At 27.7% G+C, this 27,075-nt stretch overlaps 2 protein-coding genes across 2 annotated transcripts in view; one reads left to right on the plus strand and one right to left on the minus strand.

Annotated features, from left to right (window-relative positions):
- Positions 1–8,653: 8,653 nt before the first annotated feature.
- LOC111617881 (protein FAM92A-like) overlaps positions 8,654–27,075 on the minus strand; it is a 34,425-nt gene continuing 16,003 nt past the window's right edge. The window contains exons 2-5 of the mRNA XM_023359231.1: positions 24,233–24,301; positions 9,444–9,548; positions 9,260–9,373; positions 8,654–9,170 (exon numbers count right to left, since the gene is read on the minus strand). Of these exons, the coding sequence (XP_023214999.1) occupies positions 9,129–9,170; positions 9,260–9,373; positions 9,444–9,548; positions 24,233–24,301 (330 nt within the window). The 3' untranslated portion in view covers positions 8,654–9,128. The remainder of the gene's footprint in view (positions 9,171–9,259; positions 9,374–9,443; positions 9,549–24,232; positions 24,302–27,075) is intronic.
- On the plus strand, positions 11,943–14,569 carry LOC111617846 (jerky protein homolog-like). The gene has a single exon (XM_023359167.1). It carries the CDS (start codon positions 12,587–12,589, stop codon positions 14,180–14,182), a length of 1,596 nt encoding a protein of 531 aa, XP_023214935.1. The 5' UTR covers positions 11,943–12,586; the 3' UTR covers positions 14,183–14,569.

Genomic DNA, 27,075 nt, shown 5'->3' on the forward strand with positions numbered 1-27,075 from the left:
TATTTAAAAATATATTATTCTAATTTCTAATATAAAAATATTATTTTATTTTTCAGTTCATTAGTTTCACTATTTGTAATAAAAAATTTGTATCAATTATGAAAATGCATACCATTTGTAAGAATATGTAAGATGGAGGAGCAAAAATATATCCTTAAAATATTTTAACCAGGTATAATTTAGGAATCATATATGACTGTAAGGATGAACTGTCTAGAACAGGAAACTGACATAGGGTTATAGTATAGTAAAATTCAATGCACAACAGTATAGCGGTATTGACCTAAATGAACTGAAGTGTAAAATGAATGAATTTGAATCTTGTGAAATCATCTGGAACCTTTAACCTTGGTAACTGAAATATTTATTAAAATAGAAACTATTTTATAATTTTAAGTTAAAAAACATCATTAAATTATATTTAGCAGTAAATATCACTTGTAGACATTTACAAGTGATATTTTGTGTTTTTTAATTTACATTTTAAGATGTTCGTTTTGAATTTCAGGCGTTGTTTAATTACAAGAAATTCGTAATTAACTTCTTAACTTCTTAAATAAATTAGATTTGAGTTAAGTTTCAAGCATTTTAACTTATATATAAAAAAGAAAGTTAGTTTATTGGTTTGTTCTTTAAACATTTCTACATGGAATGAGCAAATGCAATAAAACTTTTCAGGGACCGTCTTCTCATCCAGGAAAAGATCGACTACTATTTTTGGTCGAATTAACTTTAACCCCTCACAACAGGCCATTTTTCTACATGAACAGCGGGATGACTGCATTCGAACAGGAAAATTATTTAATACAAAATTATTAGCGAGCATAAAATATGTTTTAAGAGCTTTCGAGGGTGTCGAGTTTAAATATTTGGTCCATTTTTTGCGAAATTTGAATGGTTGATCGATTACCATTTTATATTTGGCTGTGAATAATTCATCAGAATTAACATTAGAAAAAAATTTTTGATTTTATTACGATTCTTCTCGTAATAGTATAAATATTGCTTATAAATAATCTTATATAATTATATAAAATAATGTTTTTATTTAACATAAAAAGTATATCTTTTATTATAAAATCACTTAACAATCATCCTTCCTAGGATGCTATTTAAAGTTAGAAATAATATAGGCCTATGTATTAACAGGAATAAAAATTTTAAAGGTATAAGAAAACAATTTTATTTTCTGTGTATTTTTTCATTTAAAAAATAATTTATTTAATAGTAAATTAATAATATTAATATTTTAAGTAAATAAATTTACAAGTTAATTAACTGGAGTGATCAAAACTTAATATGGAATGTATAGGCCTATATTTTAAAGGATAAGCACCTCAAGATATCAAACGTTTAAGGAAAGTTTTCTAATAACTTTATTGTCAAGTTAAATATACTAATTGATTTAATTTTCTCACTTTATTAGAAATTTTCGCATGTTTAGATGTATTATTACATACAACTTTTTGTGTTTTTGAATCTATAATCAACTTTTATCTGACGAATATATTATCAGATTATAAAATAAACTGTTCTGTTTACAGTTTTATATGTAGATTTTAAGTTATTCTCAATAATTTATGCTCTTTATTATAGTAATTTCGTAATATATAGTGCCTTTTAGTGATAAGGTCTATGATCAATAATCTCTCTGAATTTTATTAATTTAGCGTTTTAAATGTTATTAATGTTTAAGCTGCTTTGTAAATTGTTTGTGTAATGTTTCATCAGATATTTCGACGATATTAAAGTTACTTCCAGGCTTTCGATTTTCTGGCAAGCGGTTAATAAATTTATAAAATTTTACGTGTTTATACTACTTGAAGGTAATCAGCTATATTAACCATATATAATAATATTGGCAAAGTTTGATAATTCAAAGCTGTATATTTTTATAGTTATATAAAATTAACTTTAAAATTTTGACTAATTATTTTTAACATTCTATCTTCATTTCATTAAAAATGCTTAAAATGTCTCCTGTATTTCATATTTTTCTATATTTTATTATTTTTTCTTGCGGCGAATTACATAATCAATTTATATCTCATTGAAATTTGTAATAGCAAATCAAATTGTTTTTTAAAACTTTGTTAAAAATAAAAACATAAACTGACATATATTTAAACATATATTTTAACATAGAACCATTAAAATATATTTTTAGTATTTCAGTAAACTAAACTAAATTTTAAAAAATGAAATAAACAAGTCTAATAAAAAAGGATTTTGATTATTCACCAACGTCTTAACACACCAGTGGTTAAAACCAGTGGATACTGGTAATTGGTCGCGGGTTCGCACTTCACTAACTGGCTGGCCACGTGGAGTTTTTCGGGTTTCTTTTAACCTCTAAATAAGGGCCACTTTCCCATAGAATTCTATAGAAAGTCCTCTCGGGAGGCATCCCTCCTTGGCAGATCGCTCAAATGCTGTGTTACCTTATTCTATCTATCATATTCTTCTTTTTATCCTTTTCCTATTTATTGTACGGTCGACTTTTGTCAATTTAGTTTCCCACTCTTCCACAGTAACTGTGTTAATTATTCTTTCTTAATTCTTGATTATATATATAAAATTAAAATAGTTAAAGAAGTGAAAGAAGAATTAACACAGTTATTAAAGAAGCTTCTATAAATCAACAAAACCAATACCTTATTCGTTGCCGAGAGAGTTTATTAAAAACAACGTTATATATATATATAGAAGCTTCTTTTCTAAAGGAAATTTCTTCCCTTTTTACGAATTTTTCGAGTTAAGATGATCTCGAAATGTCAAAATTTAAATTTTATTAAATGTAAATAACAGTGTTTTAATCCTGTTTCTAATAACTACATTTTAAATTATCTGAAAAGCTATCAAATTTATCTTTCTAGCTTTGATAACTATACGGAGAGCAAGCAAGCGAAAATACAATAATTTAGTTGCTGCATAATGCATTTATTATCAGTAAGATCTTGATTCAACACAAATGTAAACTAAATTCCATTTTCTTCCATCTGTTAAACAGATCCTTTGTTAGCATTTAATCTGGATTAAAAGTATTTCTTCTTTTTATAAAGTAAAACGCCTGTTATTAACAATACACATAGATATAGATACGGTCTAGTAACATTGATGTTTTTAACTGTTAAATGTTATGAAAGTAATAAAATTTAATAAATGTATTAAAAGAAATGGAAAAATCTAATAAATGTTTTCATTAATATTAAAGAATGTATAAATTTAAAAAATAAATTATTATACTACTATTAACAGCAGGGTGGAAGGAAGGTAATAGATGCAAAATAAAATTATAAAAACTTCCGGTACGGACCGGAAATTCATATATAGTTAATCGAGGTCTCCGACCCCTAAGTTTTTCATACCTGGTCTCGATTTTCATCTAACTTCGTTCTCGAAATTAACGAAGAATGGACGGACGACAATGGGAATAGTGATGGTCAGCAATGTGAAAATTGCAGCCCAATAATTCTTTACTTTATTAAACGATATTTATGATTAAATAATTTTAATGATTTATTAAACAGTTAGATTATAAAAATCAATACTTGATATTATCTATAGAATTTATTTTGTGAATTTGATATTAAATTTAATTATTTTTCATTTTTACTTTTCCGACTGTTATAACAGAGGGAAAGTATGGCGATCCGGCAAAATATGATCTCCCAGGTTTTCACATTTTTAGACTTAGGACACCTTGAAACGTCGAGAAATGCAAAAAAAATTCGCGGGAAATTTGTGTGCATGGATGTTAATGTGTATGTGTGGGGGGTACAGTTTTGTTCATCCTATTTGAAGCTTAATAACTCCTGTGCTTATTGTCGAAAATGTCTGAAATTTTGCAGGTAGGTTTGTTCATTAGGTGGGATTTAAATTTTGGTGGTTAAAGGTGGAGGGGGTAGAGAGATAAAGGGGGTTGTGTGTATCTCACGTAGGGTCGGACTTAATGACGATTTTACTCGTTATTAGCATTTATAATTTTTTATAAAACTCATTCCTACCCTCAAAATTAAGCTTTTTGCCATTTTATAATAGTTAAAAATATAAAAAGTTTTTTGAATAAAATATGATAACAGATGGCGCCACCAAAATTTTAAACGTTGCCAGGAAAGTTGAGCAACTCGTTGCTGGTTTACTTTAATTATATTCAATATATGTAAATCAAATTCCAAACGCCTCGCTCTTACTATAAATTACTCTCTCTTAAAGGCAAGACTGGGATTGCCAGAAGTACTTTATTATACTAGTACATGACAGGAGGGGGGATCAAAATGTACACGTAATTAATGATTCCTTGTAAATGTAACATTTATTAAACTATTATTTTTTTACTGTTTAAAATTCAAAAGAAGCAAAATATGATGTTTTTTAATTAAAAAAAATGTATACATTTCTTTTTTAGAATATACTTCTTTTATAAGAAATTCTTTAATATTTAATTTTTGAAATTCTATTTAAAATAATTAAAAAAATAATTTTTAGTTAATTCTTTTGAATATAATTATATTATTTAATTAATTTTTTTTGGTATTTAAAAATTATTCATAAAAATCTCGAAAAGAAAAGAATTTTTGCATATGTATCATATTAAATACCTAATTAAAATTATTTTCCTGTTAGATCAATTGAGTTTATGTAAAAAAAAAATTTTCTGACTGAATTATTTAATTGAAAAATCTTTACACGTATTAATAAAAAGTAAATTTTCATCTCGAATTTCCTTGTTACATTCCAAAAACTCTTGCTTAATCAAGCTAAAAATATAAACAACCTACAATCGATGCAATAATTTCGTTTAAAAAGTTTGTTACTTTATAAGAAATTACTTAAGTCTATAATTTATTAAGCTTTATTTTCACGTAATTAAAATTAATCGTGTGTAAAATATTACTTACGTAAACTTTGAAAACATTCTATCTTAAGTAATCAAAATTAATTACTTTTATTTAATTAATATTTATGCGATAATGCAGCTAGTTAGTAAATAAATTCATTATTGTTTTCCATCAGGAAATTTCAAGATAAAATTTTAATTCTGGGATTTTAGTGAGATTTATACATCTGTAACCAATGGCATATCCTTCACACATTCACGAAATAACTCTTAAAAAAATTGAACAAATTAATCAGAATTATTCATAAATGTTTTATTTTTTCGATATAAATTCTTAGAAAGGAATTTTTCTAGATTAGCTTTTATATAAATACTCTGTATTATCGAAGATACGTGATGATTGGGTTGCAATTTGAAAAAAAAAATTGTAGACCTATAAATTCCCACTGTTCTCCGTCCGTCTTTCCTTAATCTCAATAACGGAATTAGATAGATGAAAGACGAGACCAGATATGAAAAACCTTAGGGATAAGAGGGCCCAATTAACTATATATAAACGTCTGATGCAAACCGAAAGTCATGTTATTTCAATTCAAAAATTTTCCCCTGAAAGGTGTTAGTTAGATAGATGATCGGCGTGACTCTATTAATAAAGGAAAAGTAAGGTGTACAGAAGCAAATCACTACCAATTTGAGGTGGCAAGCATATATTTTAAATTAAATAATTCTACCTTACAGTCTCATTACTACTAAGTCATGAATATTTTCAATATCTGTAATATGGAGAAACAGAATAATGCTTAAAAAAATTGCTTTTTAATAAGAGCTCACGAAATCTGGCGGATTTAAGGGTGCCAAGGCGCAGGTTCACCACCTTCTAAGGGTTTTTTCTCAAGTAAAGTCGGATACATCAGGCAGTAAGAAATTGTTTCCTTTCTGCACCCTTCTAAAGATTTCTGGATTCGCTGTTGCATGAAATCTATTATAATTATCACCCAACATTAAATCCATTCAAATTATTAAAACTTTAGTAATTTCACTACGAATTTTAATAATGATGATACTTTATTTATAACTACAGATACAACCAACTCGCTAATTGAAATATCAAACAGCCGGATTTTTTATCGGGCTACTTTAGAGCTAATTATTAAATATTTTATTAAAATGAATAGCATAAATCGCGTAAATTGAAATCAATCATGCAATACTTATTTTTTAATTATCATATTTGTTATTATTTGGTTTGATCGCGCAGAACATTTTCTGCTTCGAAGACTTGAAACCTGATATATATTTATTATCATTCTTCGTAAGATTTCATGAAGAATCTGATCTGTTTGCTATTTTTTAAAGCTAGAGGCATGATGGCTACTTCATCCGTATCACATTAATCTCACCGAAGAATAAGTGAATACATAAATTGTTTTTGAATATATTTAAAGCTATTTTATCTTATTATTTTTTTGAAAATTTTCTACAAGAACATAATTTTAATTACAAAAAGTAATTTTAACTCTCAACAAATTATTGAAATTAGTCAGAATCCTCCAAGATCCAACTGAATTTCTGAGACTTTTCTAAGTATTATTAATTTTTTCTTCTATAATAACTTTAAATTATTTAATAATCTACAGAATATAAACTCTATAGATTAATATAGTTACGTCTATATATATATATATTCGTATTTTTTAAAACAAATAAAATCACAGAAACTGATCTTGAAATCAAACTGTTTTGTGGTAATTGGTAATTACTGCTGCATAAATTTAATATATTTTATCAAATAATACACGTAAAACAAATTGTATTAGTTTTTATTTAATACTGAGAATCTATTGGCACGAATTCATACCACAAGCAATAATTAAGTCAGCAAAATGAAAAATTTCTTAGAAGAGATTCCAATTCCTCTTACACGAATTACATAACAAAATTTTAGTACTCTTAATAAAATTAATATTCCAAATTTAAATTATCAGTAAAAGTTTGTTCTGATACTTTACGGCCAGTTTTAATGGCCCATTTTCATTATTATCCAACTTAGCAAGGTTATTTAAGACGACTCTCAATTACGCTAACGTAGATTGTTGTCCTTGATATACAGTGCGCGCCAGAATTAGGGCTACAGAAAATGATTTTACTTTCAAAATTATATTAATTTAACTAATGAGGCTATTAGATACGGTTAAATGAAATCAGTCTAATTTAATTCTAATGTTATTTTGAAATATAGCATATTTGTATAAACTGTGTAAGAAATTTTTACTGCATGAACGTTTGTAAAGTTTTGTAATTTTTTACAAAGTTTATAATGAAGTTTATATAATAAATTAAGTTATAAATGCATTACACAACTCGCACGATTTTTAATATACGGATTTATATTAATTACATTAAAAAATGCATTTATTTTTATCCTGTAATTTGAGGAAATTAAAAAAAAATTAAGCAGAAGGTTGCTTTTCCTCTAAAAAAACCCACTGAAATGATTTTCTTATGGAGAATTTTATTTATGGAAAAAATTATACCTTACGTTTAACCTTCGAGAATTTTATATACGTTTTCACAATACCTTTTGCCCTAAATATATTAGCAATGAAGTGATAATATTTCTATAAAAACAAACAAGTTAAATATACGAGAAAGTAATAAAGAGAAAATAATGTATTTTAAAGCTAATTATTATTAAATTAAGAATTTTTTTTAAGAAAAAGAGTAAAATTTTCTAGATTTTTAGATAAGTTCAACTGTTCATAAACACTTTTTTCAAATATAAATGAAGGAATTTTATGAGAAATGTTTAATCGTAATGGCAATTATTTTGATAAAATGTTATAAATAATAATAATAATTACCTTTTAATTAATCAGGTCTTTGATCTTCGAGTGAACATAACACATTCACATGCATTCGTTTCAAACGTGATCATTAGCACAACTACATCTATGGTACATTAACACGTATCGTGTGCAAAGCCAACTTTCTCCACTATCTATTTTTTATTTTATTTATTTATTTTTTTGATGTACGACGTAACCTTTATCATATATAACCAATGAAAAATCACCTCTTTTTTTTAAAGTATAAGTGACAATTTATTGATTTATTACATATCAAATTTATGATTTATAACAGTATCATATTTGAAAAAATAAATTACTATAAATAACATCGATCACAACATTAAGGCATTTTAAGGATTTTGACTTCAAAAATAATAAATTTCTTTATTACAATATTAAGAAATCGTGCTTTAAGTCACAAATTTTAATATTAAATACAACGAATTAATTTAAAACTTGGCAAAATATCGATTTGCGTGTTGTGAGTCTGATATAATTAAAAAATAATAATAATTTGATGATATATATATATATATATATAAATTTTTTAAATGATTGATATTATATCAGTATACACAAATTAAAACTGTACGTCGAACATTTATATTATAAATGTTCGACGTACAGTTTTAATTTTTATAGTTCGACGAAAGCCTTGAAATTTTCAGGGTTGAACTGCTGTAAACATTAAATTTTACAAGAAAATAATTACCGAAGCCTGTTTGTTGGATTAATTTAGCTGTAACTAAAAATAATTCTGGTATGAAGTAACCAGTTTCTTTAATTCTTTGAAATTATTAATTTTTTTTCCTCTTTAAACTTCTCACTTAATAAATATAAATTATTAACAACATTAATTTAATTAGAATGTTTTTAAATCAGAAANAACAACTGAATTAGAAACTAATGAAATATTATTATAATTATTTAAGCAATGCAAAATACTTAAAATTCTATTTCTTTCGATTTCACGAGAGCAAAAGGTGCATGCACAAAGAGGTTCATTAAAACTGATTACTCCAATGGGTTATATAAATGACAGTTCAAGATGACATAATTCTGGCGTATCAGATTTATTTATATATTAACAAAAAGGGGTCTGCAGTCAAAAACGTTTAGAAACATCTGCACTAGATCTTTATTTTCCAATTTTTTAAACTCATTTGCCCGGTGAGCACAGGACGGCTTTTATGCATACTCATTGTCAGTGGTGCGTTATAGCTTCGTGGGGCTCAGGCGAATTTGAATTAGGGGTCCTCATGTACAGTGTCGACTTCGGAAGAAATATTTTCTTATAAAAGATCGGTTTGGGACCCCGTTAGTGGGGATCTCAGGCAATTGTCCTTTTTGCGCACAGAATAACGCGCCACTGCTCATTGTGGGTTGGTCATGCCCATAATGATGCTGAGTGATGAGGGACATGGTCAGACACATCCGAGTCAATCCATTATATATAATCCAGACTGTTTAAAAATAGCGATCTACTGATTGGAAAATACCGCACTGCATAAATAATATTTGAAATATCAAATAATTTCTTATTGTATTATTACAAATTAAAAAAAATTACCTCGAGATCTGCTTCAGCGTTAATTGAATTAACATCATTGTAAGCTTTGGTATATATTTCTAGTGCTTTGGCATGGAATAATAATTCTATATTAACAAACTGTGTAAAAATTCTCTGGAAAATAAACGTTTAAAATCCAATTTAATGCCAGTTAGTTAATATAAAATATAAATATACTACCTACTTTCAAATCATGTAATTTTTTCTGTTCAAATGCATCCATTCTCGTTTCTAAATCCTTATATGACTTGGTAGCCTGATTAGATGCTTTAAGCAATGCAACTTCTGCCTAAAATTTTTAACAATTCCAAATAAATTATTTTTAAATTAAATTAGAATTAGAAATAAAGTACTCTGGAGTTTTATGGGGAAAAATATATAAGATGTTTAAATTATAATAAAATAAACATGAAAACTCATACTATAAATTAGCAAGCCTACTTGAATCTTAGTTTCCATTTAATAATAAAATAAAGCATTTGAATTGTTATTAAATAAAGTATAATACCCGTGACTGTAATAAGGTTAAGCCAAAAATCATGAAAATATGAACCTTAAAACTAAAAATATGAATAAACATTATAATTTAATGTTAAATGATAAGTATATTGAGGCAAAGTCTCATTAATCTTTCTAATATTTAAATTCATAAACAGTGAAAAAAAGAGAACATATTCAATTATAAAATAACTGAAAATATGAAAATATATGTTTTTAATAATTTAAATCCAGAATTTTCGTATACAAATTTCAATTGCATTAAATTTTTTATGCATATCTGAAAAATTTTGCTAAGTATATATAGTATTAATAACATGCATTTATGGCCACAAATAATAATAATAAAAACAATTATAATTTACAGTATTTATGTATGTCACCTTATATTTCCAAATCTTAATAATTATATTATCTAGTTTTTAAAATAGTTTGATGTCTAATTTCCTTACTTTACTTTGAAATTTAAAGCATAAAACTTTATAATGCTACTTTTCAAACATGTAAAGCATAATTTAAAGTACTGTATATACAGAAGAAGCTCGTTAATCCGACATCCTCTGGCAGTATTATTATGTAAACTGGACTACGTATTGTGCCGAACGAACATTACACACAAAACACCTGTGCTGTGTTTTGTGTTCAGTTTTTGTGTGACTGATATATTTCTCCCCAGGCACAGCCTAATGCGAGGATAACACACTTAAAAACAAGCTAGAGTATACCTGTATGCAGTTTTTGTAAATCGTATACATACAGTAAATGCCTGAAAAATAATTATTATATGCACATGAATCATACAATCGCGAGACTTGCTACAAAATGTACAGCAATTTCTACAACATTCAGTCGCATATAACTTATCAAATTTTGCAAAAGTATAAAAAAAAAATTCGGTAATTCGACACTAGACAAGCAGATGCCGGATTAACAAACTTCTACTATAATAATACAATTTCTGTTATAGATTATATATATAAAATCAAATCAAATAAAGTAAATAATACTGTATATACTTAGCAAACCCAGCATTGTGACATCGTCACAATGCTGAGTTGCAATTTTTTAAAATTACAAGTAAATAATTCGACAAGAAAAAATATTTTAAAAATTCTCGTTACATCATTTTAGACATTTACTTTAGTCTTTACATCACTTTATAAATTTTTATATCTATCACCAGAATATGCAAAATTTAAAACACTTTTAACGACATTATCAGACGAGTGTCAAATTTCTTTGAATTATTATTATATTTAATATATATTTTATACTTGTTTAAATAATATATTTACATATTAACGTATGTAGTACATATTATATCAGTATACACAAATTAAAACTGTACGTCGAACATTTATATTATAAATGTTCGACGTACAGTTTTAATTTTTATAGTTCGACGAAAGCCTTGAAATTTTCAGGGTTGAACTGCTGTAAACATTAAATTTTACAAGAAAATAATTACCGAAGCCTGTTTGTTGGATTAATTTAGCTGTAACTAAAAATAATTCTGGTATGAAGTAACCAGTTTCTTTAATTCTTTGAAATTATTAATTTTTTTTCCTCTTTAAACTTCTCACTTAATAAATATAAATTATTAACAACATTAATTTAATTAGAATGTTTTTAAATCAGAAAAATAATTTACATATGTGAGCAAATATAATTAAGATATTTAAAAAAAAAAATGATTGATTTAAAATTAAATTAATGCTATCTTGAAGATACAATTCAAAAATTGTTAATTAAAAAACTATATTCATTTTTAATAAATTAATTTATGGCTATTTGTTTATAAAACCATAAATATTATAATTTAAATATTTAGTTTTTTTGTCATTATATGTCTAAAAGGCCTGATTATATTTTTATCTACAGCAGGTAAGAAATTGGTTTAGAGTTTGGAATGTAGACATCATTTCTTAAAAAAATTACTTAAAAATTTAAATATTTTAATTTTTGATAGAAGAAATAAAAGAATTTTTACCAAAAATAAACAAAGACCAAAGAACAAGACATGCAATGCACAAATAATAACTAGCATATAATTATTGTAATGATAAACTAAGAATATTAATCAGACAATAAATAAATTTAGAGAAAAGTTAAATATTTAACAAATTTATTGTAAATCAGTTATTTTAATCAAAAATTATTTGCTACAGCATAAAAATATCAGTGCTTCATTTATAAATTTTTCCTAATGTTATCGCATATTCATTTATTTTAAATCAGTAAAAGAAAAAAATAATATATTAATATTCTTTCTAAACTTTATACAAGATAAAACAGTGAATTAGGAATTTGATTTATGAAAAAAACTCAAAAACTTTAAAAAATAATCTATTTTTATCTTCGTTATAATTTTTTTTTAAACATCAGATAGGGCGAGTTTTATTCCTTGTCTAAGGCGGAAATATTTGAAACAAAAATATCAAATTTATTTCTTTAAAAAACAAGAAAAAAATCGATGTGTTTATCCCAAGTACGGTGTAGCGTTAATAATAATCCGACCGTTTGCTAATCCGGCACGCCCATTAAGCCGGCGTCAGTGTCTGTCGCCTTGTTGTCTACGGCGGGATTGAACGCGAGTGTTTTGTTGCGTGTACACTACACGATAGATTAAAAGTAAACGAAGTCGCTACTAAATATTGCTTGCAAGCTGAAATATAATAATCACGATTCATTTCGACGATATTCTGTAAAATTTTTATAACAAAATTGTGTAAAAAAAAATATATCGCTCAGAGGTGGCGCTGGAGGACAGCACGATTTCCTGTCGATGGCGGAAGTTATCGTTGATTTATAGAAGACGTTTCGAACAAAATGTTAAATTCCGGGAAACGTAAACACAAAACTTTGACTCTGCGTGTTAAAGCGGAAATAATCAAGAAAATAGATAAGGGCGAGAAACTTACCGATTTGGCGAAATATTACGATGTTGGACGTGCTACGATACATGACATAAAGAAAAATAGGGATAAGATTGAGTGTTATGTTAACAGCAGCAACTTTGGTTCCGGTGATAGACAGACTCTGAAATCTGGTGACTACCCTGAAGTTGAAGAAGCTCTGTACGCCTGGTTTTTACAACAGCGTAATAAGCATGCTCCTATTTCTGGGGAAATCATTCGTAAGAAGGCAAAGTACTTCTACAAACAAATAACGAACAAAGACGACTTTAGAGCGAGTGAAGGCTGGTTAACTAACTTTAAGAAGCGACACGGGATCCATTTTTTGAGCGTCACTGGCGATAAATTATCATCTTGCGATTACGCGGCCGTTCCTCCATTCGTTAAAAAATTTCAAGACAAAATTGATGAGCTGGGTCTTGTGCCGGATCAGGTGTACAGTATCAGTGAGAGTGATTTATTCTGGAGGCTTTTCTCGCAAAATACTTTGGTTTGTCAGGCTGGAGAGGATGTGCTGCGAAATAAGATGTCGGAAGATCAAATTACGTTCATGTGTTGTTCCAATGCTAGTGGCGCGCACAAACTCGAATTGTTGGTTATTGGAAAAGCAAAAATTCCGAGAGCCTTCAAAAATGCAAACCTTCCAGTCATTTACAAATTTCAGAATTGTGGATGTATAACACAAGAAGTATTTACTGAATGGTTTCATGAAAATTTTGTGTCTTCAGTAAAGAAATTTCTCAAAAAACAAAATTTGCCACAGAAAGCCCTACTAATTCTGGATAATGTTCCTGGCCATTCAAATGAAGACAACTTACAATCAAGAGATGATTTTGTGCAAGTTATGTTTTTGCCATCAAACTGCAATTCAATATTACAACCAATGGACCAAAATGTGATCCAGTTAGTGAAATATCACTACAAAAGAAACCTTCTGTTTAATGTGATTAGTCAAAATGATAACATCATTAAATTTCTGAAAGAAATGAACCTGAAAAATGTAGTTTTCAATATAGCTTATGCATGGCAAAATGTATCTCCTGATACAATCATTTCATCTTGGAAAAGATTGTGGCCATCACACCCATTAATTTCTAGCAGAAGTAAAATCACAGAATCAGCAGAAAGAGACAATACTGTTTTAAATTCTGACCTCCAGGAAGCAATAGCTGAATTGTGTGAAAGAGTGAATATTTCATCAGAGACAACAAGTGTAAATGAAGTTAACAACTGGCTTGCTGGAAGTGATGAAGAAAATCTACAGATCACAATTGATGAAGAGACAATCAATAATATGAAAGAAGATGACAATACTCAAGATGAGAATATGACAGACACAATGAGGAATGTACACTTAGAACATTGTAAAGAAATTCTTAGTGCCTTCAATACTTGTCTCAAATGGGCAGAAGAGAGTAATGTGAAAATGGAAGATATTTTCACACTGAAAAGGCTGCAAGAAAAAGCTGTAATGGAATCATTTTCAGTAAAAAGAACAAAAAATGCCTGACAGTTATTTTGAGATGATGACATATGAAGAATTTGCATATATGTACATAAAAATAAATGTATATAAGTACTTTATTACAGTCATAGATTTTGTTTGTTTATTCTTTCTGCTTGTATATTTATTTATCAGAGTTACATGCACCATACATATTTCTACTCATTTGACATTTTTGGTAATCCAGTGTCTAATAATCTGTCAGTGTGATCCATAATCAAGATCACAGGATTTATCTTAGACAATCAAATAATGTTTATTTTAATTCATCATTGTGTACAACTACTTTAATTTACTCTTTTACATAAATTTTTTAAATGATTGTTTACATTACATACAAGATATATTGAATATTATATCAGTCACAATCAGCAGAATAAGCAAACTATTTCATAATTACATTTCAATGAAACAAAGATAGTCAATACTATATACGTTGTACTAACCTTGTATAGTTTTGCAGTTACTACTAAAAAATGTAACACAAATGTTTTTGACCCACTTCTATTCTGAAGATAGAAGCATTGGAGATCTGAACAGTTAAAAATTGGAATCACACCATTTCTGGTGCGATTCCAATTTTTCAACTTATTTTCTCAGGTGTTTTATAAGTTTTTCAACTTATAAAACACCTAAGGAAGACCCTGGAAGTGGGTCGAAAATGTTTGTGTTACATTTTTTAGTAGTAACTGCAAAGCTATACAAGGTTAGTATGACGTATATGTAATTATTGCTTTGTTTGCTAGGTGGATTTGATAGTCAATACTATTTTATAAAAGTAGTAATAATTCTTAATAATAAATAAAAGCAAAAAGACTTAGTAAAAAAGAAATAATTTTTATGTAAGCAACTAAATGACAAATTAATAGAAAAAATTAAATTGTTGCTATAATAAACTCATTTCACAGAAAACATTAAAATTAAAGCAATTGAATTTCTTCAAAAATTAGACAGATAAACTGACTCCAACAGAAAAGAGTAATAATTGAAATATTCTTAAAAGATGAAAAGTTTCTCTTTTAGGATAGATAATTAGTTTTAAAAAGTTAAAAGCTGAAATTTCTTAGTCAAATTCCAAACAACCATCCTTCAAACAAATGAATGTTAAAAAGTAAAAACTCTAACTAAATAAATTAGATCAAATGCAGACAAATTGTTACTGTTATTTGAAGTTTTGATTCTGTGCTATATACAGGATCAAAATTTCAAATAAAATCAATGATTGCTTTCTAAAAATCACAATCACTTTTACATAAAAATCTGATTATAAAATATTTTCAATTCAATTCAAATTCCTTTATTTGCATATTATGGGATATACCCATTACAAGGAGGTTACAACAAAGTAAGTTAATAGTATATAATTATTATTAAAACTGATTATAAAATGTTTAAAATGTGTATATACTTTGGTGTAATAGGATAATATAAGAATATGTATAAAAACTAAAAATATGTACATGCAGAAATAAATTCTCAAATTCAAATTGAATTTATCATAATAAAATAATTACTTACTATTAACTATACCAATTTTAAAATGAACAAATATAATTCTTTAACTTTATAATATTAAAAACTACATAGGTAAATTATTATGTCAAAAATTTTTTAAATGTTCTCTGACAACAGTGTTTACATTTTATTAATGATTAATTTTTTAGTTTTGTGAGCTATTAAAACTCCTGTATTCAAGCATTTGAGAAATATTGAATTGGAGCTATCATTTTTTGTACAATACTTTAATCAAAATTTTGTCTATAATGATCTTTTGATCTAAAACTTTCAGAATATACAATTTTTGACACACAACAACATTCATTTATGACATTTTTACCACTGAAAATCAAAATCTATGATGATTTTAATTTTCTTGTAAATTAGCAAACACACCAATTAAAATCATCAATGACTATATTTACTTAACATGGTGGTTTGCAACCAGGACAGTGCAATGACATTTCAAGAGTGCTATGAAACATAATGCTGAGAAGTGTAAAAATACAAAAAGTGCAATAATTCTATATTGGTAAAGAAACAGAGTGCCACAAGAAAACAAAGGACAAAGTTGGAATGCTAGTATTAGGAAAAGATTAAAAAACACTGACTGAACAATTTATAATTTTTATTTTTAATAGGTTGGAACCTTGCTTACTGCTGGAATGAGCATTTTTTGTGGAAGCTGCTATATTTATGCATTAACAGATAGTACACATGTTAGACGGTTTGCACCATATGGAGGAACTTTATTAATTTTAGCATGGTTATCAATGATTCTTTAATTGCTTTTAGGTGGCATACTTAGTTATTAAATTAATGGAGGAATTTAATCTTTCTATTTTTCATTATACAAAAAGTGACTTATGTGATCAGCTTTATAGTTTTCAAATCAAATAGGAGATATTAAAATATCTATTTAATACTGTAATGAATTTGATGATTTACTGTTGTATAAAACTAATAGAGAAATGATGTAACAATAACTCTTTTTTAAACTTTTTATAAATAATTTAAACTCAGTCACAAGATCACATGACCTCTGACAAACATAACTATAACTATTATTGGAAGAAGCAGAGCATGTCTGATTTTTAATACAAGTTTTTACTTCCAAAAGCATCTTATCTTTCGGGATTTTCCTCTTTTCTTTTTAATCAGGTGAATAAAAATAGATAAAGAAAATATTTTAAAAGTTTGTACAAAGTTTCTCGTCTCTTAGGTTCTATAAAAGGAGCATATAAAACCTGGCCATCTAATGCTAAAGAAAGCTTGAATCAGTCATAAAAAAAAAAAAGGGAAGGAACCTATTCTAAAGCAATGCTCCTCTCTGAAAGTAGCAGAAGCCGGGAAATTTAAGCTGTCTTTCCTTTTAGCATGCCACGTCTAAGGCTAGGCTAGCTTTATCACAGTGCTAGAACAGCCAACTATGAAACATGGTATTCTAAAACTGTTTAAACATGGTAGCAGAGCTGAAAAGTGAAAACATTTTTTATAAATTCTTTCTGAAAGATTTATATCAAATCTTAACAGAAAATAAGGGCAATATTGATTTTATCATAATATAAAAGAGATACTGTAATATTTTTGACTGTTTTCAAAAAAATAATTTTCNTTATATAATCAAATATACAATATCCTTCATTAGCTAAGATATATTTCCATTGATCTAAAAGTCTTTGATGTCTTTCTCATAAAAATTATCAGCTTTTGATTCAAAAAAATGTTTGTGTATGCTTCTGGATAGCTACTTTTGACTTAAAACTTTTTCCATTAAAACTGTTTTGAAGAAATGGTGATGTGTGTGTCAGATCAAGGCTTTAATGGGGGATGAGAGAGACTTTCTAATTAAGCTCTCAATTTTTGTTGGATGGTTATTGAAACATGAGAATGAGCATTTTTGTGTAACAATATAAATGGGAAAGGCATTATTCCTTCCTGTTTGCTAAATATGGACATTATTCTTAAAGTTTTTATAGTTTTCCAACTGCTAACAATATAAATTAGCACTTACTGTTTTATTTGAATTCAACAACTCAAAATGTGATCAGTATTTTCCTCATATTTCACCACACATATAACAATACTTCTCAAGAAAGAAGACCATGCCTTTATTCTAGAGCTGGAGTAGCCTTTGGATCTAACCATTGTTTTATGGATGACATTGGCATGTAATATCCACTTCTTATCTCCAGTTACTATTTTATCCATAAATGGGGTTTGTTGTTGCTTATTAAGAATTGAAACACAGATGGATAATCAATCCAAATGATTTTACTCAGTAAAATCATTTGGATTGATTATCCATCATGTGAAACCATATGCCATACTTGTTTATCTTTATTAGTTGGTGCAAATGCCTAACTGCTGTTAAATGGGATACTCCAAGTTTTTCTTCAGTTTCTTATCTAGATAGTTTTGGGTCAGCTTCTACTACTACAGCAACTTCAGTATTTTCTAAGCCAGAAGATTGTCCAGAGCAAGGATTATCTTCAAGAATGAAATCATCATCCTTACATTTTTTAAACCAATGCTGAAAAATGAAACAATCATTACTATAATAATAAACAAGACATACTTTGTCTTGTTGACTATTATAATCATTACTATAATAATCAACAAGACATACTTTGTCTTGTTGATTACTATAGTAATGATTGTTGTTAAAATATGTTAGACATTTTATGAATTTAAGGAGTGGTAAAGGTTGATGAAACAAGCATTTTTTATAAAGCAATCTAAGGGTGGAAACAAAAATTGTCAGAGCTACAAACCACAGAAAATTTGAATGCACCATCTCCTAATTCTTCTTCTGAGGTTATGTAAAGTGTATGGTGTATGAAACACTAGTGGCAACAAAGAAAGAACTGTTCATCCGTATCATTTCAGTTTTTGATACTATCAGTGAACAACAAGCACTATTTGTGTGAGCATGACAAATCAAGGTTTGTTATTGTATTGTGTGTGAAGAAGTTTGCAGTTTCCACTTGAAACATTGTAAATATGCAGAAAAATATCAATAAAGTTTCATTTAATGTACAGGGAGATCATAATTAAAATACCCCTATTCAGAAATGTCTAGAAAGATTTTTACTGGTCATGGACCAAACTCCATAATAGAGTGAAAAACTTGGTTTTCGTCAATAATCTGCCCAAAAACAATTGGCAAAATCTGAAAGTAACGAAAACTGAGGCAATTATTTCCATTGATTTACATTGATTCATATAATCAATGTAAATCCAATTAACTCATTCTAGACACTCCAAAATACATACCAAAAACACATTTTATAGAGAATAAATATAGTCTTTGATATCCATCTACCAAAGCCGAATATTATCGGGCAAGAAACGGCTATAATAGATGGCACCTAACGCCAAGAGATGGAGCCTAACGCCTAACTCTAATGCCAAATTGTCTATTAAATTATTAGTATTATAGCCGTTTCTTGCCCGATAATATTAGGCTTTGGTAGATGGATAGCTTTAATCATATCAGGTATAGTAAAGATGTTTGATTATAGTCTTTGATACTAAAAACAATAAGAAATTAATATAAAATGAATATAAAAGACTAATGTAAACAATAAATGACATTTAACAATGGCATTTGAAGGGCTGCTGGCTCTGGAAACTTTCTTTAGTTCTATGATGGTGCTAAATGAAAAGGAAAGCAATAGCTAGACACACAGGGTAGCTCACAGCGCCACACTGAGCAGGAAAATGCATGGGTCTGCCTATGTTTTTGCAAAATTAGCAGTAAGGTCACAAGAGCAAGCTGATGAAATCTGAGGCAACCGATGAAAACAGACAAATTTTTCACCAAAAAAAAAATTAATGAAAACCAAAGTCAACAAAAACTGAGATATTACTGGTTTACTATCCAGGACATGCAAAAGTGAACTTTTGAAAATAATTACTTTCACAACTCACCACCAGGAGTCAATGTGGTAATGTTCAACATCTCATTTCCTTGATATTAACCTCTAAGATTTTTTGGTTGTGGAAACATCTCAAAAGTGTCATGTATCAAGACAAGGTTTCTAACTTGACTATTTTAAAAGACAATAAAATTGCATGTGAATAAAATCACAGATCAGTTGTATTCTGCAACTGAATGTACTTTTCACCATTTGCACATTCTAATAGACAATAATGGAGGCCACATTGAGGAATTTCCATAGACTGTCCAAGGTTTAACATAAAGCTCATTTAATAAATAGTGTTTCTCATGTCCAGTTGCCTTGAATTTGTTTTCTCAAGTCCAAAAATTTAAGCCAGAATATATAAATGCCTGTTTACACATACTAATAACCCATAGAGCAATCTTCATCAAAATGCAAATACATCTTGATTTTACTCATCTTATAAACACTGACTCATAGTAGTGTGTTTTGAAACTTAAATTTTTTTTCATAAATTTTTCCACAATCATAATTTTTCAATTATGATCAACCTATACACAATGAGATGATAGTCTATTACATAGATACCAATTTTTGTTTCTGGCCTTCTTAAAAAATGCTCACCTCATTGACCTTTAAATTTACTGCATGTCAAACATCAACATCCTATAATGGTTCACTTAAACTGTGCACATGCAAAAGAGTGTTGTCATTTTTTTGTCATTTAATATGACTTTCATCAACATCTAGCAGCAATTCACATGTCATCATCTGTTTTCATTTGCAAATTAATGCTTATTTTGTGTGTAATGAATTTTTGCATTGGCAATTTTTCAAAATGTCAAGTGTAATTGAGTAATGAACCTGCATTAAATGTTCTTTTCTCAAATGGAATTACAGTTACAAAAACATTTAAAATGATGCAAAAAGCTTTTGGTGATGATAATCTATCAAAAACAAGCGTTTGAGTAGTACAAGATGTTCAAGAAAGGCAGAGAATATGTCAAAGATAAATCACGCTCTGGTAGACCATCTACTTCAACTGATGAACAACATATCACTCAAATCATATTTGGTGCTCAATGATTGTTGTTTAATAATTAGGGACATTATTGACATGTTCCAGTATCATTTGAATCTTTTCAAGCAATTTTAAAAAATCATTTGGGCTTGCAGTGCATCACTTCTTAATTCAACAAAAACAACAATGTGTTTGAATGTCTGAGGAAATGCTTTTGACACCAACACAGCTCAACAATCAAGTGAACAGTGTTCAAAAGGTAAAGCAAGATCAAAAAGACCATATCAAAGTCAGGTCGTGTTGACTTTTTTCCTTGATTGTTGTACATCACAAATTCCTTCTGACTGGCCAAACTGTCAACAAAGAATGTTATTTGAGCATTTTTTTGCATCATTTGTGTGAAGCAATTCATAGAAAATGACCTGATATGTGCAAGAAATCTCATGGATTTTGCACAACAATAATGAATCTGTTCATAATGCTCGTTTGGGAATTTTTTCTGTTTCCTCAACTAAAATTTCTGCATTCTGATTTGCTTAATGCCATAAAACAAAATTTGCTGAGAGTCCTGACGAGGTTTCAGAAAAACAACTTTAAAGTATGTTTTTAGGATTGGAAAAAACATTGGCATAAGTGCATTGCAGTGAGAGGGAATTATTTTGAAGGGGAGAAAATAAATTTTGATAAGTTCAAATCTTAAGTTGTATTGAATCATTCCCAATACTTTTTTATCACAGGGGTATTTCTTTAATTATTAATTTTAAAATGATTATACTGTACTGTACACAATAAGCTATCTAAATCAAATTAATAAAGATATAATATTTAAAATAATAAAGAATTTAAGGATTTTCAATTCAATATATCTCACCATTAAGTTTTTAAGATAACAATAAAGTAATACAGTAAATACAGAAATTAATCTGAAAATTGTATGTATATTGTTATAATAATTATAATTTTTTATGATTATGAATGAACATGAATTGAAACTTCTGAATTATAGTAATAAAATTAAACCTTTTATTTTTCTCCTTAATTGGTCTTTGTATGTTAAAACTTACTTGTTTTAACATACAAAGACCAATTAAGGATAACTTTAATTACATATAAACCAAGCCCAACATATAGTAATAAACGAATAACGCTGTCAGATTTTAATCAAGCTATAATGTAGCTAATTAATTATAAATATATTAATTTGAACAAAAAGCCAAATCTTATAAAGAATAATTATAAATTTAACACAATTAATTACTCATATCATAACCAAATTAAAATCTAGAGGTATCATTTGTTTACCCAAAAATGATAAAAATGGGCAATTTCCAGAGTACTTAGAAACAGAACAACAAGAAAATTATCATCAGATCTATGATAAGAGGTTTACTTATAATACTTTCTCTTGCAGGAAAATTCAAATTAATTTATTATTCTGAAAATGAAAAATTTTACATTTTTAAACAAATAAATGAAGAGAAGATTAAATATACCATGATTGAAATTTTTGTGACAATCACTCATGTAATCAACATTTTAAAAACAATTTTTCAAAATAGTTAATTAATTAAATATACAAAATAATATTTTTTACCATCATAACTTTGTGCAGATAACCTGTAGTGGTATATATCCCACAATAAATCACTAGAATGGAAATAAAACCAATGCATAATCTGTCACTGTATACATATGCATCTCTAACAGCTTCTATGCATTTGAAGCTAGAACTACTTAAAATGACTAAGACAAAACCTTTCACACTTTGTTTCTAGCAGTTTAATCACTAAGTGAAGGCTATTCAAAATGGCCGAAAACATTTGTACTTAGTGATTAAACTGCTAGAAACAAAGTGTGAAAGGTTTTGTCTTAGTCACTCTGTAACAGCCATTGGAAATATGATACCTGGTATGTAGTTTAAAAGATATCACCTCAAACATTAAAACATTGTTTTTATATTTAACTTCATAGTAAATATAATCATGAAATAAGTGGGAAAAATGGAATAATAAGGAACATCCTAAACTTCATATGTTGAAAATGCAAATGAAAAATTTATTTTATTGTGTCACTTTGTTTATTTATCAAATAATATCAACAAATGCTAACGTAAACAAAAAACAAACAGAAAATAATTTTAATGTGGATAATATCAAATGACATAAATTTTAAAGTTGATTGCTCAATTCTCATTCACAGTAGAAAACTCTGAACTTAACTTAGATGGCCATTTGCTAGCAAAAGCTAAAATAGATTGAAAAAAAAAATACATTTTTGCATAGTGAACTTAATTTTCAATGCCATTTCATAAAACAAGAATAGCAAAATGAGTGATCATGCAAAACATAGCATCTTGTGTTAAATTTATAATTAATCAGCCATACAGACCAATTGAAATCTGGTAGAATCATTTGTTTAGAAGCATGTTTATAGAAAAATGATCACATGTGCAATTAAATGATGATGATGATTGATAGAGCAAATTACTCTTTATGATTGCTCCATCTATTTATTTATCAAAAAGAAAATTTCAAAATTAATTATTGTAATTATAAGGATATAAGTAATTCTTTGTCTCTGCTGTTGTTTAAATATCTCACATTCTTATCTTTAGAAATTCATTGTTCTGATTAGTGTCAAAAGATTTTCACTAGCAGAAAAGTTCAACATGTTAAAATACAAACCATAATTAGTAAACAGAAAAAGCCACCAGAAAGGATGTCACTGCCAATGTGATATTCATTCTCCTTTCTACTAGTAATTTGCTCTTTGTATGAATTAAGCATAAAATTAAAATATTAAAATTATTTTTTACATAACTTTTTTTTGTTTGTTTTAAAAATTATTATTATATATTTTATTATTATTATTTGATAAATAAATTAGAAATGAAGCAATACAATAAAAAAATGTCACTCCATAACTCATTCAACAAAAGAGGTATTTCCTTATAAAGTAAAGACTTGAACTGTAATACTCAGGCCATCTACCAGAAATGCCGAAGTTCTGCTTTGTTCATCTATTTACTATTTAGAAAATTTATTCTACCACCATATTGTTTTCTAACTCAAAACTTATATTAATTAAAATGACGTTTATCAAATGATATTTTAAATTTTATATAAAATGAATTTCTACACTATAGAGTTTAAAAATGAAGCAAATACTGTAAATGAAAATTATAATGTTTAGTTTCAAGTTTGTTAGAAACTAATGGAAATCAATGCTGTTACATGTAAACAAATTGAAACATTGACCAATCAAGCTAGAGCTATTGTTTTAAACCTATATAATTATTTATCAGCTTTTAAGATACAAATTCAAATAAAAAAATCTAATATCAATTAAAGTTTAGATTGAACATAAAAAAATGAACAGGGGAGAACTAAGGATGAGGTATATATATATGTCTTTTTTAGTTTTTGAAAAAACTTTGGTTGCAAAAGAATTCTTCATGTTTTTTAAAGACATACTTAGTGATTTAAACAAAGGAAAAGCTGTTTCATAAGTTTATATGATAATTGTAATTTAAAATCGGCATGTAACCTGCCCTTTCAAACACAGATAACTTATCTACACAGGTTATCTACACAGTTACAGTATGTAATTATTTAAGAAATAAATCAGAAATACCTTTGCTTGTTTACAAATTTCGCCATATTCTGCAAGATGAAGTATCACTTTAGCTTCTAATCTTTGTATCTGTATAAAGAAGAAATATGATTTCAAAGTATATATGTATATATATTATTTGTGTAATTTTGATGAAAATTATCTTTTTAAAAGGCAAAATAAACCAATACCTAGCACAAAAATGTAAGACAGCTAATGTTTTGTGCTGGATATTAGTTTATTTTGCCTTTATTAAGTATAACCAGTTTTGAGTGGTTGTTTATTATCTTTTTAATTACAATTCTCAAATATGTTGTTCAAAATATTAGATTTTACAGCAAATTTAATACTGTCAATCTAACTTTAATATTCTAGAAATTAAATATGATTCACACTGAATTATTGAACTTATAAAGAATTAACTTTTCGATAATTATATTGATACTTTATTATTTTAATGCTTATAAGATAAATTTATTAAAGTATGTGACCTTTCTCAAGAGATCACAAGATTCATTTAACTGTTTATAATAGATTTAACAAGTTTTGTTTTTATTTATACATTTGGCTATTTTACATAAAACAAAGCATCAATTCCTTTACAATATTAAGTTAACATTGCAATAACTTTCAATATTGTAATTCTTTCTTTAAAATCAAGAAAAAAAACTCAGAGTTAAGTTAATAAATATTCACATTTTTAATAAAATGGAAACATATCAATACTTTTAATTAAAAAAAAATGGTTGTCAATGTCCAATCATCAGAATCACTAATAATTGGACATGATGAAGATGTGAAGATGAATTTAGTTTCTCTCAAGTACTTTTAATGTAATTGCTGACCTATTTTATCAGCAATTTTAATTGAAAAATATAATGACACATTAAAAAAAATAAAGCTGTCTAAATAGAATTCTGATCAAAATCTAACACATAAGATTAACAGTTAAAACAATTAAAGAATTTAATGCAAGTAATTTTTTCTCATAAATTTACTTATTAACTTTTACAAAAAAAAAAATTAAAATTAAGAAAAAGTTATCTGTATAAAATAAGCAAATAATGATGTTGAGGACTACTGTTTAGCAGCTATAGTAGCAACTGATGCATTCAGAATGCATAAATACGAGGTCTGTTCAAAAAGTATCGGACCTTTTTTTTTTTTTTTCCCGCGTAAACCAATGATGCGCGAGAGGCCTCCCTCAGTGGAGTTGTGGAGGGGATAGTCATGCACAGCCCTGAATTTTTTCCCGCCTGCAGGAAGCGTCAGTCGTTGGCAATCAGCCTATGAGTGAGAAGAAATAAAAGAGATCATTTAAAAAAAGCAGTTGGAATAAAAATAAATAGAAAGAGCATTAAAAATGTACAGCAAATGAAATACCTTGGTATTGTTTTCGACAGAAGCTTAAATTGGAAAACTCACATTCTCGAAGCATATAAGAAAGTCATGGAGAGAGTGAACCTTATTCATCATTTAAGCCGCAACACATGGGGGATGAACGAAAAAAATACAAAAATGATATATAAAAGTGCTATAGAACCGGCAATCTTATATGGGGTTCAAGTCTGGGGTGAAGCGGTTGGAAAGGTGCACAATAGGAGGAAACTTTTATCTGTTCAGAGAGGAGCAGCTATAAGAATTTGCAAATCGTACAGAACGGCGCCCACGGACGCATTGCTCGTGCTAGCAAATCTAAAACCTATACATTGGGTTGCGACAGACATTATGTGGGAAAACAATCTGAAAGAAAAATATTTAAATACTAAATCAAACAAAGACATAGAAACTGACATCAAGAATGGTTTTCTCCCTAACAACATACAGTTAATTGAAAAAATCAAAGAAAATGGTACTGAAGAAATAGACAAAACAACAACTATTATGGACCCTGCAGAAACAGATACATATATGGTAGAAATAGAACATCAGGAGAACCACAGGAAAAAAGACCACATAAAAATTTATACTGATGGCTCGCGTACTGAAGAAGGAGTTGGATGTGGCATAATAATTTTAGATAAAAATGATAAAACTAGCTATCAGGCATCAATCAAAATGGCAGAATACTGCACTACTATGCAGTCAGAGATGTTTGCCATATACAAAGCGCTTAAATTCATAAACGAAAACAAGAAATATAAGGATGACCAAATAAAAATCTTCACAGATAGCAGAGCAACACTGCAAATCATTAAAAATAAACTTAAAAAAGATAAACTATCTAACGATTTAATCAATTTATCGGAAATTATTCATAAAAAACATAAGCTTACTTTTCAATGGATACCAGGACATAGAGGTTTTGAATACAATGAAAAAGCAGACAAATTGGCAAAAAGAGCCACTAATCACGACTCAAATGTTATTTATCAAAAAATACCTATTAAAGGACTGCAAAATACTATAAGGAATATAACTAACGACCTATGGCAGAGGGAATGGACTTCCTCCAATACGGGAAGACATTGTTATGGTTTCTTTCCCTCAATACTAGAAAGGAAAGCCAACAAACATTTCAGAACTTCTTTTGGAATCACACAGTGCTTAACAGCTCATGGGAATTTTAAAAGTTACCTCTATAGATTTCATAAAACAGACAATAAAAACTGTGATATTGATAAACAACAAGAAGATAATGTTTACCATTTCTTGTACGACTGCTCAAAATATATGGTAGAAAGAGAAAAATTCCTTCATAGCTGTCTGAAAGCAGGGTATAACTGGCCTCCAAAAGATAGTGAATTAGTTAAAGATAAATCACTCTTTGAAGCTATGGAAAATTATATTATGAAGACTAAAACCCTGGTTACAATTTCAAAGCACTATAGGATGGCAGAAAGTGTACACAATGAAGAAGAAGA

This window comes from Centruroides sculpturatus, unplaced genomic scaffold, assembly GCF_000671375.1.
Source record: "Centruroides sculpturatus isolate CEXI.00-Female unplaced genomic scaffold, Cexi_2.0 scaffold103, whole genome shotgun sequence".
NCBI classification, from domain to species: domain Eukaryota; kingdom Metazoa; phylum Arthropoda; class Arachnida; order Scorpiones; family Buthidae; genus Centruroides; species Centruroides sculpturatus.